Genomic DNA, 15,891 nt, shown 5'->3' with positions numbered 1-15,891 from the left:
CGTTGGCATCAGCCGCTCAAAATTAAAACACTTTTGAGATTTTGTCTCCCGATGAACTGGACTCTGACATAGCAGATGAGAGTGAGTCTCCGGAGGTACACGTCCCCGGTAAAAGGAAGCCGACTAGCTCCCCGGGAGTGCGCCGAAAAAAAATAAAACCACTCTCAAAAGCATGCAAAAATCTGAAGGTAGCGGGGATCCATTGAAAAAGCCGAAAAAATCGGTAATTGCTGCTCCATCTGATCCTTGCTGCAGCTTTTCCACCCCGCCGCTACCTAATAAAGGTAATCGTAAGAGGTTACCAAAAATAAACACCACGTCTACTCGCAATTTAAAAAAAAACTCTTCCGTCCAAGCGAGGAAAGATTAAATTTAAGGACATTGTGGATAATATTTTCAATGCCCTCAGCTTTCCCGACGAATCGCCACTTCGAGGGCTTATTGACCTGCTTGTTCCTATAGTCGGAAACTACTTCAAGCAATTGACTGCATCATGGCCCCTCATTGGTGAATTCATATCTTTCGATGGATAATTCGTCGAGTGAGGATCAAGATATGATCACTTTATTAAATACAATGGAACTGTCGTAGTTTAATACCTAAATTAGACTCGTTCAAGTATTTGATTCACAATTCTGATTGTGATATATTTGCACTCTGTGAAACATGGCTTTCTTCTGAAGATGAACTCAACTTCCACGATTTTAACATTATCCGCCTGGACCGAGATGATTCATATGGTGGCGTACTTTTGGGGATCAAAAAGTGCTACTCTTTCTATAAAATCTCAATCCCAATAATTTCAGGCATTCAAATTGTCGCTTGCCAAATAAATGTGAATAACAAAGATCTTTGCTTCTGTATATGTCCCTCCAAGGACTTCCATAAACCGCCGTCAGCTTTGGAGTTCAGTTAATATCTTTCCATCTCCAGTTCTAATACTGGGCGATATGAACTCACACGGTACTGGTTGGGGCGAATCATACGATGACAATAGAGCGGGTATTTTCTATGATTTGTGCGACGATTTCAACTTGACTATCTTGAACACTGGTGAAGCAACACGTATAGCAAACCCTCCTGCTCAAGAGAGCCGTCTTGACATTTCTTTGTGCTCTAACTCACTATCATTAGATTGTCTGTGGAAGGTTATCAATGATCCCCATGGTAGTGATCATTTGCCAATTATTATTTCAATCAAAAGTGGTCGTCTAAAAACAGATCAGTCAATTCAAGTTCCTTTTGACCTCACGAGGAACATTGATTGGCAAAAATTTGTATCAGCGGTAACTCTTGGTATTGATTCTACCGATCCTCTACCACCACTGGAAGAGTATCGTTTCTTTACCGAACTAATCTACAAAAGCGCATTAGAAGTTCAGAAACGACGTGTTCCAAGTGCATTCCTCAAAAGAAGACCCGCCACCCCTGGATGGGATGACGAATGCACAAAGTTGTATCTTGAGAAATCCGATGCCTTTAAAGATTATCGTAGACATGAAAGATCTGAGCTTTTTGAAAAGTATCTAAAGCTTGAAAAAAAGCTTAAAAACTTACTAAAAGCAAAGAAACGAAATTACTGGCGTACTTTTATCGAGGGACTTTCTAGAGAAACCTCGATGACAACGCTTTGGAAAAAGGCTCGCTATATGCGAAACCGCTCATCTTCCAATGAGAGTGAAGAATACTCCTCCCAATGGATATTCGACTTCGCTAAAAAGGTTTGTCCAGATTCTGTTCCAGCACAACCAACTTTACGGGATACAGCCCGAAGTAACGGTTCTCTGAATGAACCATTCACAATGCTGGAATTTTCAATGGCACTTCTTTCATCGAATAACTCTGCTCCGGGAAGCGATATGATCAAATTCTACCTACGCAATTTGGTTTCCGGAAGAGTAAAGAACAAACGATTGTCTAGCGATGCTTTCATCTGATATTCAACTGGCCTTTGCGCACAAGGAGCAATTGGCTTCAGTCTTTTTGGATATTAAGGGCGCATTTGATTCGGTTTCCATAGACATACTGTCAGACAATTTGCACAATAGTGAATTACCCGGTATTTTGAATAATTTCTTGTATAATTTGCTGTCAGAAAAACAAATGAACTTTTCCCTTGGACAACTGACAACTTCCAGAATTAGCTACATGGGCCTGCCCCAAGGATCATGTCTCAGCCCTCTTCTTTATAACTTTTATGTCAAAGATATCGACAACTGTTTGGCAGAACAATGCACGCTTAGACAACTTGCAGATGACGGTGTGGCTTCCGTAAGAGGTCCACATGCTGTGGACTTGCAAGGACCATTGCAAAGTTCCTTAGATAACTTGTCTTCTTGGGCTAGGAATCTAGGGATCGAATTCTCGCCGCAGAAAACTGAACTAGTAGTGTTTACTCGAAAGCGGTACCCAGCCCAAATGCAGCTTAATCTTTTGGGCAGAAACATTACTCAATCATTGTCTTTCAAGTACCTTGGGGTCTGGTTTGATTCAAAGTACACGCAAATTGAACGGAGAAAGTTGATCCTCTGCTGACATTTTTGCTTCAAATACGTAATATGGGTATTCCATATTACGTATTTGAAGCAAAAATGTCAGCAGAGGATCAACTTTCTCCGTTCAATTTGCGGCACATGGTGGGATACTCATCCGGGAGACCTCATAACGCTTTATAAAACAACAATTCTCTCTGTTCTAGAGTACGGCTCTTTCTGCTTCCTCTCGGTTAGAAAATGTCACCTAATAAAATTGGAACGAATTCAATATCGTTGTCTGTGTATTGATACTATTATTATCCCGCGTATTTTTACTGAAAAGTACCAACACGTAAATTGCGTGAAAATATATTTTACAGACGGGTCACGTCTCAATGGATCCACTGGCTTCGGTGTCTTCAATGAAAACTCTAGCGCCTTCCGCAAACTTCAGGAACCTTGTTCTGTTTATGTTGCTGAGCTGGCAGCAATCAACTTCGCATTGGGGATGATTTCCGATATGCCCATAGACCATTACTTCATCTTCTCGGATAGTCTCAGTTTGATTGAGGTGCTGTGCTACTTGCCCCTGCCCAGCCAGGATTTGGTCAAACGTACGAGAGTAGTATCTGAAGGAGGTTTCAGAAACCAGTTTCCTACCTAGATCCTACCAATTGAAATTGTTACCCATTAACCTCGAGTCCGCCCCGAGTAATTGGTACCCAATACTAACCTAGAAATACTGCTATTTAAAATGTAAATTAAACATAACTGATTTTGGCTCCGCAAAGTGTCACACACAACTGAGCCTAGAAAATAAACGAACTAGCTAAAAAAAAAATCCCCACGTATTGATTGACTTTTACCGAAGACAACAAATCAAGAAGACTGGCAACTCTTCCATTTTCTCATACGAACGCTATGAACCAGGTACAATCGCGTCATCTGCCGCTCAAAGGTAAATGCTTCGAACGAATTTGATAGCAAAGATTACATCCTCAGAAGAAGGGTTTGTGTATTTGCTCATTTTTCTATTCGTTGCTTCCACCTTACTCAAGTGCAGCGCCATTGTATCTGTCGCTTGATTGTGCTACATTTCCCCGAATGTCACATCCCCGAACGCCATTACCCCGAATCCCAGACTAACATATACCCCATTTCCCCGAATGCCATTTCCCGAATGTAATTTCCTCGAATGAAATCCAAAAATTTATAAAATACTTTGATTTTATTACATTTCTAAGGTTGGTTTCGCGAGCATTGAGAAGACATCTTTGAATATTGCAACAATTAACCTTAAAAGAACAGCTCATGATTAAAAGGAGAGAAGATCTCTGTTCAAAGTAAATCAATGGGGCGAGAGTTTTAGTGAGGCGGCGGCAGTACGAGAAGTGGAAGTGTATAAATTGGTAATATATTTTTAGGACATTTTCCCTTATTTTATACATGAGCAGTTTTTTCGAGAACTTTGGCAAAACTAATATCGATGATTTGACAGATTGGTAATAAATTTTTAGGAGATTTTCCCTTCTTTTTAAATTTATTCAAGATCTTTCAGCCGTAGACGTATTTTACCCTTCTTTTATAAATTTTTGTTCGAAAACTTTCTCAAAACTTGTGAGATTGACGGTTTGAAAAATTGGTAATGTATTTTGAGGAAATTGTTCCCTCTTTTATAAACGAGCAGTCTCGAGAACTTAGACAATATGTGAGGTCGATGGATTTAAAAATTGATAACATATTTTTACCAGATTTTTTATTTTATAAATTCAAATCGAGGAATTTGGCAAAACTTGTGAGCTATATGATTTGACAAATGAATCGAGGAATGCTGTGAATTTTACACTCACAACTACTGACAGCATAGCACTACCTTCTATGGACGAAAAGTTAAACTGAAAAATAATGTATGCAGATTTCAACATTTTTATTAAATTTTCGTTTGTGGAGGCGAAAAAGAGAAAAAAAATATTTGGTACAGAAGGTGGCTTATGCCAATATTTTTTTTTAAAGGGTCAAGAAAAAGGCTCTAATTTAATAAAATAAACATATTCCGGTTGTCTGCGTACAAAACAAATCGCCATAACTTTTGTTTATTACTGTTACTGTTGAAATTTGGTTGCAATAATTTCCGAAACAAGTTTTGCTAAATTTCCCGAAAGAACTGCTTATGTAAAAAAGTAGGAATAAACATATTTTACCATTTTGTCAAACCATCGATCTCTCATGTTTTTCCAAAGTTATCGAAAGAATTGCTCGTAAATAAAAGAAGGCAAAATCTCCTTGAAATTTATAACCAATTTGTCAAACCGACGATATTTTGCCAAGTTTTTTGTGCTTTTTGGTTTTGGTCTGTCTTTTTGATTTTGGATTATTATTCTATATATAAAAATGAAAATGCTTTTAACGGCTCAATACATTAATATAGGGGAAAGAAGGGCATAGTGAGCATCATGTGCTTTGGCAATGCGTTTCTAGCTACTTGAAGCAAATTAATTGGTAGTTGGGTTAATCTCATAAACCTTCCATTTGCATGGCTTGAAATTTAATCTGGTTTGCAATCTGCTCACTATGCTCAAAATATAGTAAGAAAATTGCCAGCAATAACGGTTGGAAATTTCTTAACTTTTTTTTCGGGGGTATGGCATTCGGGGAAATGGGTATTCGGGGAAATGGCGTTCGGGGAAATGGCGTTCGGGGAAGTGACATTCGGGGAAATGTAGCACAATCCTGTCGCTTGGATTCTAGCAAAGTTGCCAGTCTTCTTGATTTGTTGTCTTCGCTTTTACACAACTGTTTATAGTTACTTCATCCAGGTCATATCAGGCATAATATTTGATAACGGCACAAAAGCATTTGTAAACAAACTTTCTAAGGCCCTTTACACGCTGACCAAAGTACGCCCACGCAAACCAATACCACTTTCGGAAGGGTGAGAGTTGCCCCTATCCGATGATGTTGTTGGTTTGCGTGAGCGTATTTCGGTGCGCGTGTAAAGGTCCTTAAAAAGTTTGTTTACAAAAACTTTTGTGCCGTTATCAAATGTTACGCCTGATATTATATATTCGTTGACAGCGGCGTCATTATGATAAGCGTGATTACCTCTCACCCCAGCAGGCCTGGGTTCAATCCCAGTCGGCGCCGCCGGGATGTTCTGAGGCATAACATCACGCCTTCCTTCGGAAAGGATGTAAATCCGTTGTTTTCCGGTTCATGAGTTGATGGGTCAATAGGTAGGGTCCAGGTGTGGGAGCTGCCTTCCTGGCGTCGGTAGCATTAGTGCTCAGCATGGAAAACAAGATCGACGGAAAACAAATCAAAGGAAAAAAAAACACAATTTTTTACGAAATTCTGAGAACCACTACCTATATCGTTCTGCTGTATGTACAGCACTTCTATAGAAAAAAGTTATAAAGTGTTTCAGAATTTCATGAAAATTGGTAGAGTCCTTATCAAAACATATTGTACTAGTACATTTTTACTCCGTGTTAGGGTGGTCCGAAAAATCTATTTTCAAAAATGCCTTTTTTCAAATTCATAGCTTCTGAACCTCTTGACCTATTTTTACGGTTGACCCTTCAAATGAAAGATGTTTTAATTTAGCCTATTGGGCTGGATCTTATTTAAAAGTCGTTGCGTACAAACGAGTGATTCACCTATGAGTTATAGCTTGCACTCGTAGCTACTGATTCAATATGCAAATAGATTTAGGCATTGCTGCTGTGTTGAATTTTTTCGCAACTTGTCACGGAAAGGAGTGATGCTTTGGAATGAGTATTGAAACGAAACGCTATAAACTTTTAAAATTTAAGAAAAGTATACGATGGAGAAGGTAGGATCTGCAATGTCTCAAGCTTGGTCTACGTACCCAGCTTGTAAGTTACTCATAGATTTCGTTAATCACAGCTGCTGTGACTCGATGGAGACGCATTGTGAACTACCTTGGGTCATGTTATGCATTGAGTGCAAACAGCCGACCAACATACGACCTCTTAAGGAAACCACACCGTCATCTGCAAGTTGTCTTACCTGTCGATATCTTTGACATAAAAGTTATAAAGAAGAAAGCTGCGACATGAGTCTTGGCACAGGTCCATGTAACTAATTCTGGAAGTTGTCAGTTGTCCAAGAGAAAAGTTCATTTGCTTTTCTGACAAAAAATTGTACAAAAAATTATTTAGAATTCCAATAAGTCCACATCTGTGCAGATTGTACAAGGGCATGGTTTTCGATATGTCAATTTTTGACGTGTGGCGTGACGTGTGACGTGTAAAAACAGACTCCAGTATATATATAATAGCAAACCAGCGCTTTTCAGACATTTTTGAAAACCCACTTACAAAGGATTACACGATTGGAACTTTTGCCCCGCTGCCTCAATTTTTTCTTGTCAAATGCTCCTGAAATTCCTTCACGAGAAATGCAATAGAGATTGCTGACGGCTATCGTACGCACACTACGTCACGTACACGTATACGTAAAATGTTTTCATCAGGAAAAAAAACTTCATAGCGAAAATTTTTGCTGATGAAAACAAATCACTGACACAATCACACATTTGCAATCTCTATAATGCCCTGCACTGTAACTTGAAATTAGCCATTAATAAGTAAGATATGACCCATTTTGAGGAAGGGTAAACATTTACCAATTAATGAGTAACTGCTACCTATCAATTTACAAAATACACTCCTTTATGGGTACCAGTAACTAATTAATGGGTAAAACATTTACCCATTGAAGAGATGTATCCACTTTTCCTCAAAATGTCTGAAAATGTACTCATTAATAGGTACTTCCAAGTTAGAGTGTGAAACACAATTATCCCTTCGCCTTCACTATTGATTTGGTCGAGTTCTACCAGTTCTACACGGCAAAGTTGACACAAAATATATGACGCATTTCGCGTCAAATCGAATCGAAGCTGGCAGCACCCTCTCAGATTTCAATAAAATTTTCTGGATGTGTAGACTTTGAATAAATAAGCACTTTTGCATACTCAGCCACTACTGTTTATTTCTCTTCGTTTCTCGATACAAGGTGAAAGCTGCTGCTGCTGCGAACGGATGCTCGGTTGGATTCAAACTTAAACTTATACACGCTACTGCGGGGATTTTTATAGAACGGCACCGACCGTTTGCTCGTTGCTGATTGGTCGACGTTTTTCTCCTCTCTTTCGGCGGTAGGCGGAACATCCTCCCCCCGGTTGAGAGATCTCAACACCTTTTGGAAGTCGGAGGGTTTTCACGGGAATCATTATCCTCGATGGGCAGAATGGACACCTTATTGATGGGACGTCGATACCTGGTTCCATTTACGAAGACATCAACTGCTCGAACCAGGCCGTCGGTTCCAGGATAGACGACTACGATGCGACCTAACTTCCAGTTGAGTGGTGGTTGGTTACGATAGTGAAGCAACACGATCATGTCTTTCCGAATGTTCGACTTCTCCTGTCGATTTTTCATCCGAGGCTGCAAGGTATTCAAATAATCCCGGCTCCAGGCACGCCAGAATTGCTCGCGCATAAGTTGGAGATGTTGCCACCGTGTCAAGCGGGATGCTTTGACGTTCTCCAGGGAAGGTTCAGCTGGGGCGATCAGCGGTCGTCCAATCAAATAATGCGCTGGAGTTATCACCAGCGGGTCCGCCGGGTCGTTGGAAATTGCGAACAATGGTCGGGAGTTCAAGACGGCCTCGATTTCTGACAGGATCGTACACAATTCCTCGAACGTTAGATTCGTATTGCCGACTACCCGCTTCAAATGGGTTTTGGCCGACTTCACGGTTGCCTCCCACAAACCACCGAACTTGGGTGCGTCGGGTGGAATGAAATTCCACTCAATCTCATGATTGCGGCAGAAAGATTCGATGGTGTCCACGGCGTGTTGGTCACAAAACTGCTGGTAAAGGTTGTTCAATTCGTGGTGAGCACCACGAAAATTGGTTGCGTTGTCCGAATGGATTTCTTGGACCATTCCACGGAGAGCAATAAATCGTCGAAGGGAGGCCATGAAAGCATCGGTACTCAAATCGGAGACGCCCTCCAAATGGACGACTTCACCAAAGTTGGACGACGTGCGCCTTGCTTGGTCCAGAAAGGCCCGGCGTAATCCACGCCGGTCACAGCGAAGTGGGGTGACGGAACTACTCTCGATACTGGCAGGTTTCCCATCAATTGGTTGGGAGTGGTAGGATTAGTCCGGAAGCATCTCACGCACCGGCGTGTGATAAATCGGATGGTGGATCTTGCGTTCAGCAACCAATAACGTTGTCTCATGGCGTTCATCAGGCCCGTTTGCCCGACGTGAAGGAGCTCGACGTGCATTTGTTGAATTAGTAGTCATACTACCGGATCCTTATCTGGCAGAATGATTGGATGGCGACTTTTGAATGGTAATTGGGAGCGATCCAACCGACCACCTACTCGAAGCAGTCTGTCGTGGTTAATTGGACGAAGACCTCCGAGTCTCTTGCAGGATTTATTTGCCAGAATTAGCTTAATCTCGGCGGAGAAATGTGCTTTCTGCAAAACTTGCATGATGACTTCAGATGAGCGGCGATAGGAAAGTCCTCACCATCGTCTTCGATGAGCTTCAGCAAACACCTGGTTGCTTGATATGGTGCCGATGCCGTACCGTACGTAACGGTACAGAGTTCCAGGACTCGTAGGGGTAACGATGGGTGCTCTCTCCAAAAGATTCGAAGGAAACTACGATCCAACAGGGCTTTGAGTATTTGACGGTACATTTTAGAGATGTCTCCGGTGATGGCAACCTTGAATTTTCGGAACCGTAGCGCGATATGGTGCAGATCGTTCTGTACTACTGGACCAACTTGCAGTACATCGTTCAGGGAGAGTTCCGATGGCGACAACACTTGCGTCGAACACGACTCGACATTTCGTACTCGAGCTGGACGGACGTAACACTGCATGATGCGGCAAATAGTAGGTTTGCTTGTTGGGTGGATCTTCAGACTCGCTGATCTCGGTGCAGTGGCCGAGACCTTCGAACTCCCGGATGAAGTTCACGTACTGAGCCTGCAGCTCGGGATTGCGGATTAATCGCTTCTCCAACATCAGGAATCTTTTCAAAGCTAGACTGCGACAGTTATCCAATTGGAGAAGATTGTCCTTGAACGCCAGTTTCACGATGAATCTTCCAGTTTCGTCACGTTGGTAGGTGGAAAGGAAGTGGGCTTCGCATGCTGCTTCCTCGGTCGACAGCTTGGGAACGTCCGGCACCTCCTCGACTTGCCAGAACCGGTGCATCCTTTGCTCAATGTCTTCAACGGCTGTGTTGGATTGGAGTGACACGTTTGACACGAGCTGATCATTGATGGCACCTGCTACGATCCACCCCAGATAAGTGTCTCGCAATTGTGGAAGACCTTCGGCTAGGCTCAGCTGACCAGGTTTCAGGATATCGAAGAATAACTCCCCACCGATCAGCAAGTCCACCTTATCCGGACTGTGGAACTTGGGATCAGCTAGGATTACCCCTTCAGGGATCGTCCATTTGGTGATGTCTATTCTCGATGCAGGGATTGTGCCGGTCACTCTCGGGGTAACCAGACACTCGAGGCTTGCGAGGAAATTGGATACACGGAACCTGACCACCACCTTGTCTCGGGCGAGGGACCGTAGGGCCTTGATTCCCACGATCGGAACGTTGACTGGTTTCTTTGGGAGGCCTAGGCGGTTAACCATCTCTTCGGTTACAAAGTTGACTTGGGAGCCGCTGTCCAAAAGTACCCGACACGGATATGGCTGGTTATCTTTATCCAAGACATGTACCGTCTTGGGAAATGAGACAACATTCGACGAACAGGTTGTTGACACTGGTGGATGGTTTTGCGGATGGATCTTCGATGGTGGAAGAGCTTGCTTCTGTTTCAAGCAGGATTTGCTAGTCTGGAATGCCGCCTCACAATTCTCGAGGATTTGGCACCTGGACTTCAGGAAGGCGATGGTTGGTTCGTATTTGGGAAGATGTCCTTTTTTCTGGATCCCTTCCCAGGCTTTGCAGGTCGATTTGTCGAGCGCGGAGACGACCTGATACACAATCATGCGCTCCGAAACGCCAGTGATCTGCTGCTGGAGGAACTTCAGGCTCTCGACGTGGTGAGTAACTTCGGTTAGCATACCTCTCAGCTCCTTATGAGTCTCCGATGACATATCTCGAAGTGAAAACAGACCACGAGAACCCGCTTATTTTCGTAGCGATCCTCCAAAATGTCCCAAGCTTGTTGATAATTCCCTTCACTAAGGATCTTGGTATTCAAAACACCAGCTGCATCTCTGATGAGCGCCTTATCGAGGTGATACAGTTTTATGGCGTCTATATCCCCCGAGTGAGCCATCAAATCCTGAAAGACGGCTTTGAATTTAGGCCACCCAGAGTAATTGCCATCGAATGTTGGAATTGGTGCGCTGAGCGGCTGCTGCTGGACGACCACCTGCGGGTTATGGACGGTTCTCGGCGATGGAGTGGCTGCGTTCGCTTGTGCTTCCAGCAACAACTCCTGTACGGCATCGGTAACGTTGTTGTAGAGATCTTCGAAGTTGGCATATTCATGTTCCTGCTCGTCCAGCGCATCATCTGGAAGAAGCGCCAGTCCTTTGCTGTGGAATCCGCTGTACTCAGTGTACCCAACGGACAGATGCTTGGACATATTTGTCAGTTGCACCAAAGTCGGTGGCTTTCCACTAATGAGAGAACGCCGAATGCGCACAATCTTTTGCTTCACTTGTTCACGTTGCCTGGATATTCCCTGCCACTATTTTGCAGATTCATGATCCATTGCTGCTTCCCATTCGAAGCCGTGAAATGAACCGGAACTGCTAACTGGCGACCTAGGGATAGGGTTCCCTTGCTGGTTTTCTTCAGCGTCTACTGGTGCCATTTATGACACCAAATCTCGAAACCACAACAAAACGTATTTTTTTCCGAAAACGCACTTCTCACTCGCGCACGTTTAAACACGTTCGTTCTAAATGCTCCGCGTCGAGTCGCAAGCGTAGCAGCAGAAGCAGTTGTTTCGTTTTAGTTGGGTACAGTTTGTGTGTCGTAGCACGTCAGTTTCCACTCAACGGGAACGGTTGCTTCGGAATGGCTCGTGATCCGGTTCGTGACGGACCAAATTGATGTTCCTTCTGAACTGGTTTTGTTAAGGCAAAGTGGACTGTACTGGGCGGTAGCGAACGGAGTTGGCTAGCGTCAATCGAAGTTCTAAACTCAGGAGCTCTGAAAAGAGCTGGGGGGTTTGACGCTGCTCTCCGGGACACCAATGGACATGCAGTAGAAATGACGAATGCTGCCGACTACACTAGACACTATTGTTTATTTCTCTTCGTTTCTCGATACAAGGTGAAAGCTGCTGCTGCTGCGAACGGATGCTCGGTTGGATTCAAACTTAAACTTATGCACGCTACTGCGGGGATTTTTATAGAACGGCACCGACCATTTGCTCGTTGCTGATTGGTCGACGTTTTTCTCCTCTCTTTCGGCGGTAGGCGGAACACCAGTGAAACTCAAAATCATCTCAGAACCCAATGAAGCTCCATTTGTGATTCAATTTTCTCTAATCAGCAACTAATCACTTGGATTAATCGAGAATTCCATATGAAAAGGGCTTATATCATTAGAAAATAATATAATTGATTATATTGTCTACTACTGAGGCAAAATCCGATACTCCTATAGCAATTTAGAATTCTTAGCTCAAGTTATCCATAAAGAATTAGGTATGAATAAAATTTAAATTGAGATCTTCTTTCGAATCAACAACGATTTGGGAAGTCAACGTATCGCATCATAATTCTATATGCCCTTCTGTTATTTATACCTAAACCATTAACATTATATACCTACTACTTCATTCTACCAATGAGCACTATAAAACTAAGGTTGATTTCATACAAGCAGCAGTCAAGCTGAGAACAAAAGTTGTGAAGACAAGTTGTAGTAAAATTATTATCATGGACCAAAGTAGTCAATTAAGACTCAAAGGATTGAAATGTTGTACAAATATAAATAATCCGAGATGCAACCGAAATAAGTTACGGGCCATATCGTCAACGATGGTAGAAAAAATACATTCTATGGGATATAACCACGAAATTGATGAAACGATGAGCATTTGTGAGTCATGCCGTAGCGTGATATCTCATAATTGAAGTCCAGTTATGAAAAAATGCCGATCGGTTGGAAATGAAGTAAATATCCAACCGTTAACTAGTGGGCAGCAGCATAGTGATGATCCAGGTCCATCAATGAGTGGCCATCAATCCGTAGATGAGCTAGGTAAGAACAGTCATCCTGATGATTCTATCAACTTTTAACTGCATCCTCCTAATTGCACTTATTAATTATTTTTTCTTCTTCTTTCCTTCAATACGGTACCATCGGTTCCATCATTTGAGTCAGTTCCATCAGCAGATAATCTGCAACGCCCATACAATGTTTAGAAGTTTCATGGCTTTGTGGAAACGTTGAATTTATTTCCAATTTCATCGAGGAACATGAGGAGCATGGATTATCGTTCAATACAATCTCTAGAAATTACACAAGCAGTGCAAAAATATATTTGGCCTAGATACAGCAGACATTAGCAGAGTAGAGGCATACGAAGAAATGATTGTGCAGCTAAAGGAGAAGTTCAATTCCCCTACAGCTGACAGAAAAGATCCGATAATAGTATTATCAGTATTGCCAAAGTCTTGGTCCGTGAATAAAGTTGTAGCAGAATTCAACGCACCAACGTACATGGTGAGGCAGGTGAAGAGCCTTGTTAATGAGCAGGGTATTCTAAGCACACCCAACAAAAGAAGTGGACATGGGATCAACGATGATACAAAAAAACTAGTTAGGGAATTTTTTTGATGACAATGATATTAGTAGACCTATGCCCGGAACAAATGATTTTGTTTCCGAGTTTAGAAATGGACGAAAAGAACACGTTCAAAAACGCCTGTTAATGATGTCCCTCGAAGAAGCGTACATGATTTTTGTTGATAAATATAAAGATATTAATATTGGTTTCACTGTATTTACACAATCGCGACCAAAACATTGCATTTTGCTTGATTCTACTGGTATACATAATGTATGTATTTGTACAATTCATGAAAATGTAAAATTAATGATCAACAGTTTAAGAATTATGTCACAAGATGCAATAATAGAAAAAATGCTTTGTAATTTTTCTACTAGAACAACTGATTGCTTTTTCCGTGCTTGCGAAAAGTGTGCTTCCAATGAACATATTGAAGAGGAACTTACATTGCTATTAGAATCAAATGACAAACAAGATGTTGTGTTTCAACAGTGGCTGAATACTTTTTTTTTATTGTAGTCATTTTAACACTCTTGGGTCATTCGTGACTTGTTCGGGGGTGAGATTTGAACTCGTGACTTTGGCGTGAGAGGTATGGATGTTAACCACTACGCCGGGGTCGCCCCCTTGGCTGAATACTGATCGTTATAATTTGGAAACCATTATCAAGCCTGTTGATGAATTTGTTCCGTATCTCATTGATAAAATTAACAAACTTATAACTCATGACTTTATTTACAAACAACAGTCATCTTTTCTAAGAAATAAAAAAGAATCATTAAAAGAAGGCAAAATTCTAGCAATTTGTGATTTTTCTGAAAATTATTCATTCATTATCCAAAACGCTGCTCAAGGATATCACTGGAATAATTCTCAAGCAACAATACATCCATTTGAAGTTTATTATAAGAAAGAAAATAAACTTGAAAATGTTAGATTCATTATCATATCAGAAGTAATGACTCACGATACAGTTGCAGTTCAGTTGTTCATCTCAAAAATGATAGATTTTATTAAACAATCGATAGATTTTTCTAAAATTACTTTTATGTCAGATGGGGCAACATCACAATACATAAATAAAAAAAAACTTTGCTAGTCTGTGTAGATTTCAGTCAAAGCATGAATTAGAAGCAGAATGGCATTTTTTGGAACTTCTCATGGAAAAGGTCCCTGTGATGCCATTGGTGGCACTCTCAAGCGAATGGCAAAGAGAGCTAGTCTTGCCCGAGATTATGGAAACACCATAACAACTCCACGAGAATTATATAGCTGGGCAGTTGAACAAACAGATAAAAATATCACAAAACTACGTTTCGAGTACATATCCACTGAACAGTACATCGAAATGTCAGAAGAACTCGAAGAACTATATAACAGCACAAAGACAATATCTGGCACACAGAAATTCCACAGTTTTGTGCCTATAACTGGTGACAAAGTGCGGCAAAAAGGTATTCTAATCCAGAAGATGAACCAAAAAGGAAAAAATAGCATGTATGAAAATAGGTTTAAAACATTGAAAATATATAAATAAATGACATATGAAAAATCTTGTCTTTTTTCTCTCACCTATTATCAAATTTTGCATCAGTAGTAGACAACAGAATAAGGAAATGATATTTTTTTGACAAGATCTACATGTCCAAATAGTTTTATTGAACTCTGAGAGGGTGCTGCCAATTCCAAATACGATTTGGCGAGAAATGCATCATGAGCCCTTTTCATATGAAATTCTCGATTAATCACTCTTAAGTGCTGATTAGACAAAATTGAATCGCAAATTGAGCTTCATTGGATTCTGAGATGATTTCGAGCTTCACTGGTTTAGTTTTGTGTGAAAATGGCATATAAAAAAAAAAAATCAGTTCAGACATAAAAAGTTTTTGTAAGAAAAACTGTTTTTCCTTAAAAGTGCCCATCTCGCGATGTATGGACGGTTGGTAGTGAACATAATTACCTATCTTGAGGCAAAGTTTCTTCCAAATCAAACATGGCCATTTCTAAAAATCGATTTTTTTTTCAGTGTAGGTGTCAAATGAAATTTTTTCAGTATTTGTTTTTTCGATAACTTGGACAATTTCCTAAAAGTCATCCATCCAACACATTTATGTTGGGGTTGTCATTTTTCAATAATATTTTTTTGAAAAAAATCGGCAGAAAAAGTTTTTGCCCTTCTCAAATGTTAGTCTAGATACATTTTGGAAAAACTAAGTATGCAAAGTGGCATATTTAGTCAAGGTCCACACATCCAGAAAGTTTCATTGAAATCTGAGAGGGTGCTGCCAGCTCCGAATACGATTTGGCGCGAAATGCGTCATATACGGGTTCATCTCTAAAAAACTTTTCGCTGATACTCTTTGAAATGTTTTTGATTTTATTGATGAAAGTCTCTAAAAGACAGAGTTTTATTTTGCACTGGCTTTCAACCTTAAAACTCGAAAAAAGTAGTGCAAAAAATCAAAAGCATCAAAATATCATATTGGAGTTTTAGGAATTGGACGAGTTTTAGGAATTGGACGAGTTTTAGGAATTGGATGAGTTTTAGGAATTGGATACCCTGACATTTTATACTTAC

General features: G+C 41.0%; 2 protein-coding genes across 2 annotated transcripts in view; both read right to left on the bottom strand.

Annotated features, from left to right (window-relative positions):
• The window catches only part of THADA (Thyroid adenoma-associated protein homolog), a gene marked incomplete at its 5' end in the record, with an annotated part of 124,766 nt that overhangs the window by 103,290 nt on the left and 5,585 nt on the right, over window positions 1–15,891 (bottom strand). The gene's annotated exons all lie outside the window — the stretch shown is intronic.
• Window positions 5,649–15,884, bottom strand: LOC135699889 (uncharacterized). The gene is made up of 2 exons (XM_065220249.1): window positions 9,354–15,884; window positions 5,649–9,293 (listed from the first exon to the last, which is right to left on the bottom strand). Exons 1-2 carry the CDS (start codon window positions 10,651–10,653, stop codon window positions 9,226–9,228), a joined length of 1,368 nt encoding a protein of 455 aa, XP_065076321.1. The 5' UTR covers window positions 10,654–15,884; the 3' UTR covers window positions 5,649–9,225.

Source organism: Ochlerotatus camptorhynchus, unplaced genomic scaffold, assembly GCF_037179485.1.
Source record: "Ochlerotatus camptorhynchus isolate MF236.1 unplaced genomic scaffold, CSIRO-AGI_Acam_v1.1 ptg000123l, whole genome shotgun sequence".
Taxonomy (NCBI): Eukaryota; Metazoa; Arthropoda; class Insecta; order Diptera; family Culicidae; genus Ochlerotatus; species Ochlerotatus camptorhynchus.
This window is presented reverse-complemented; position numbering and strand designations above follow the sequence as displayed.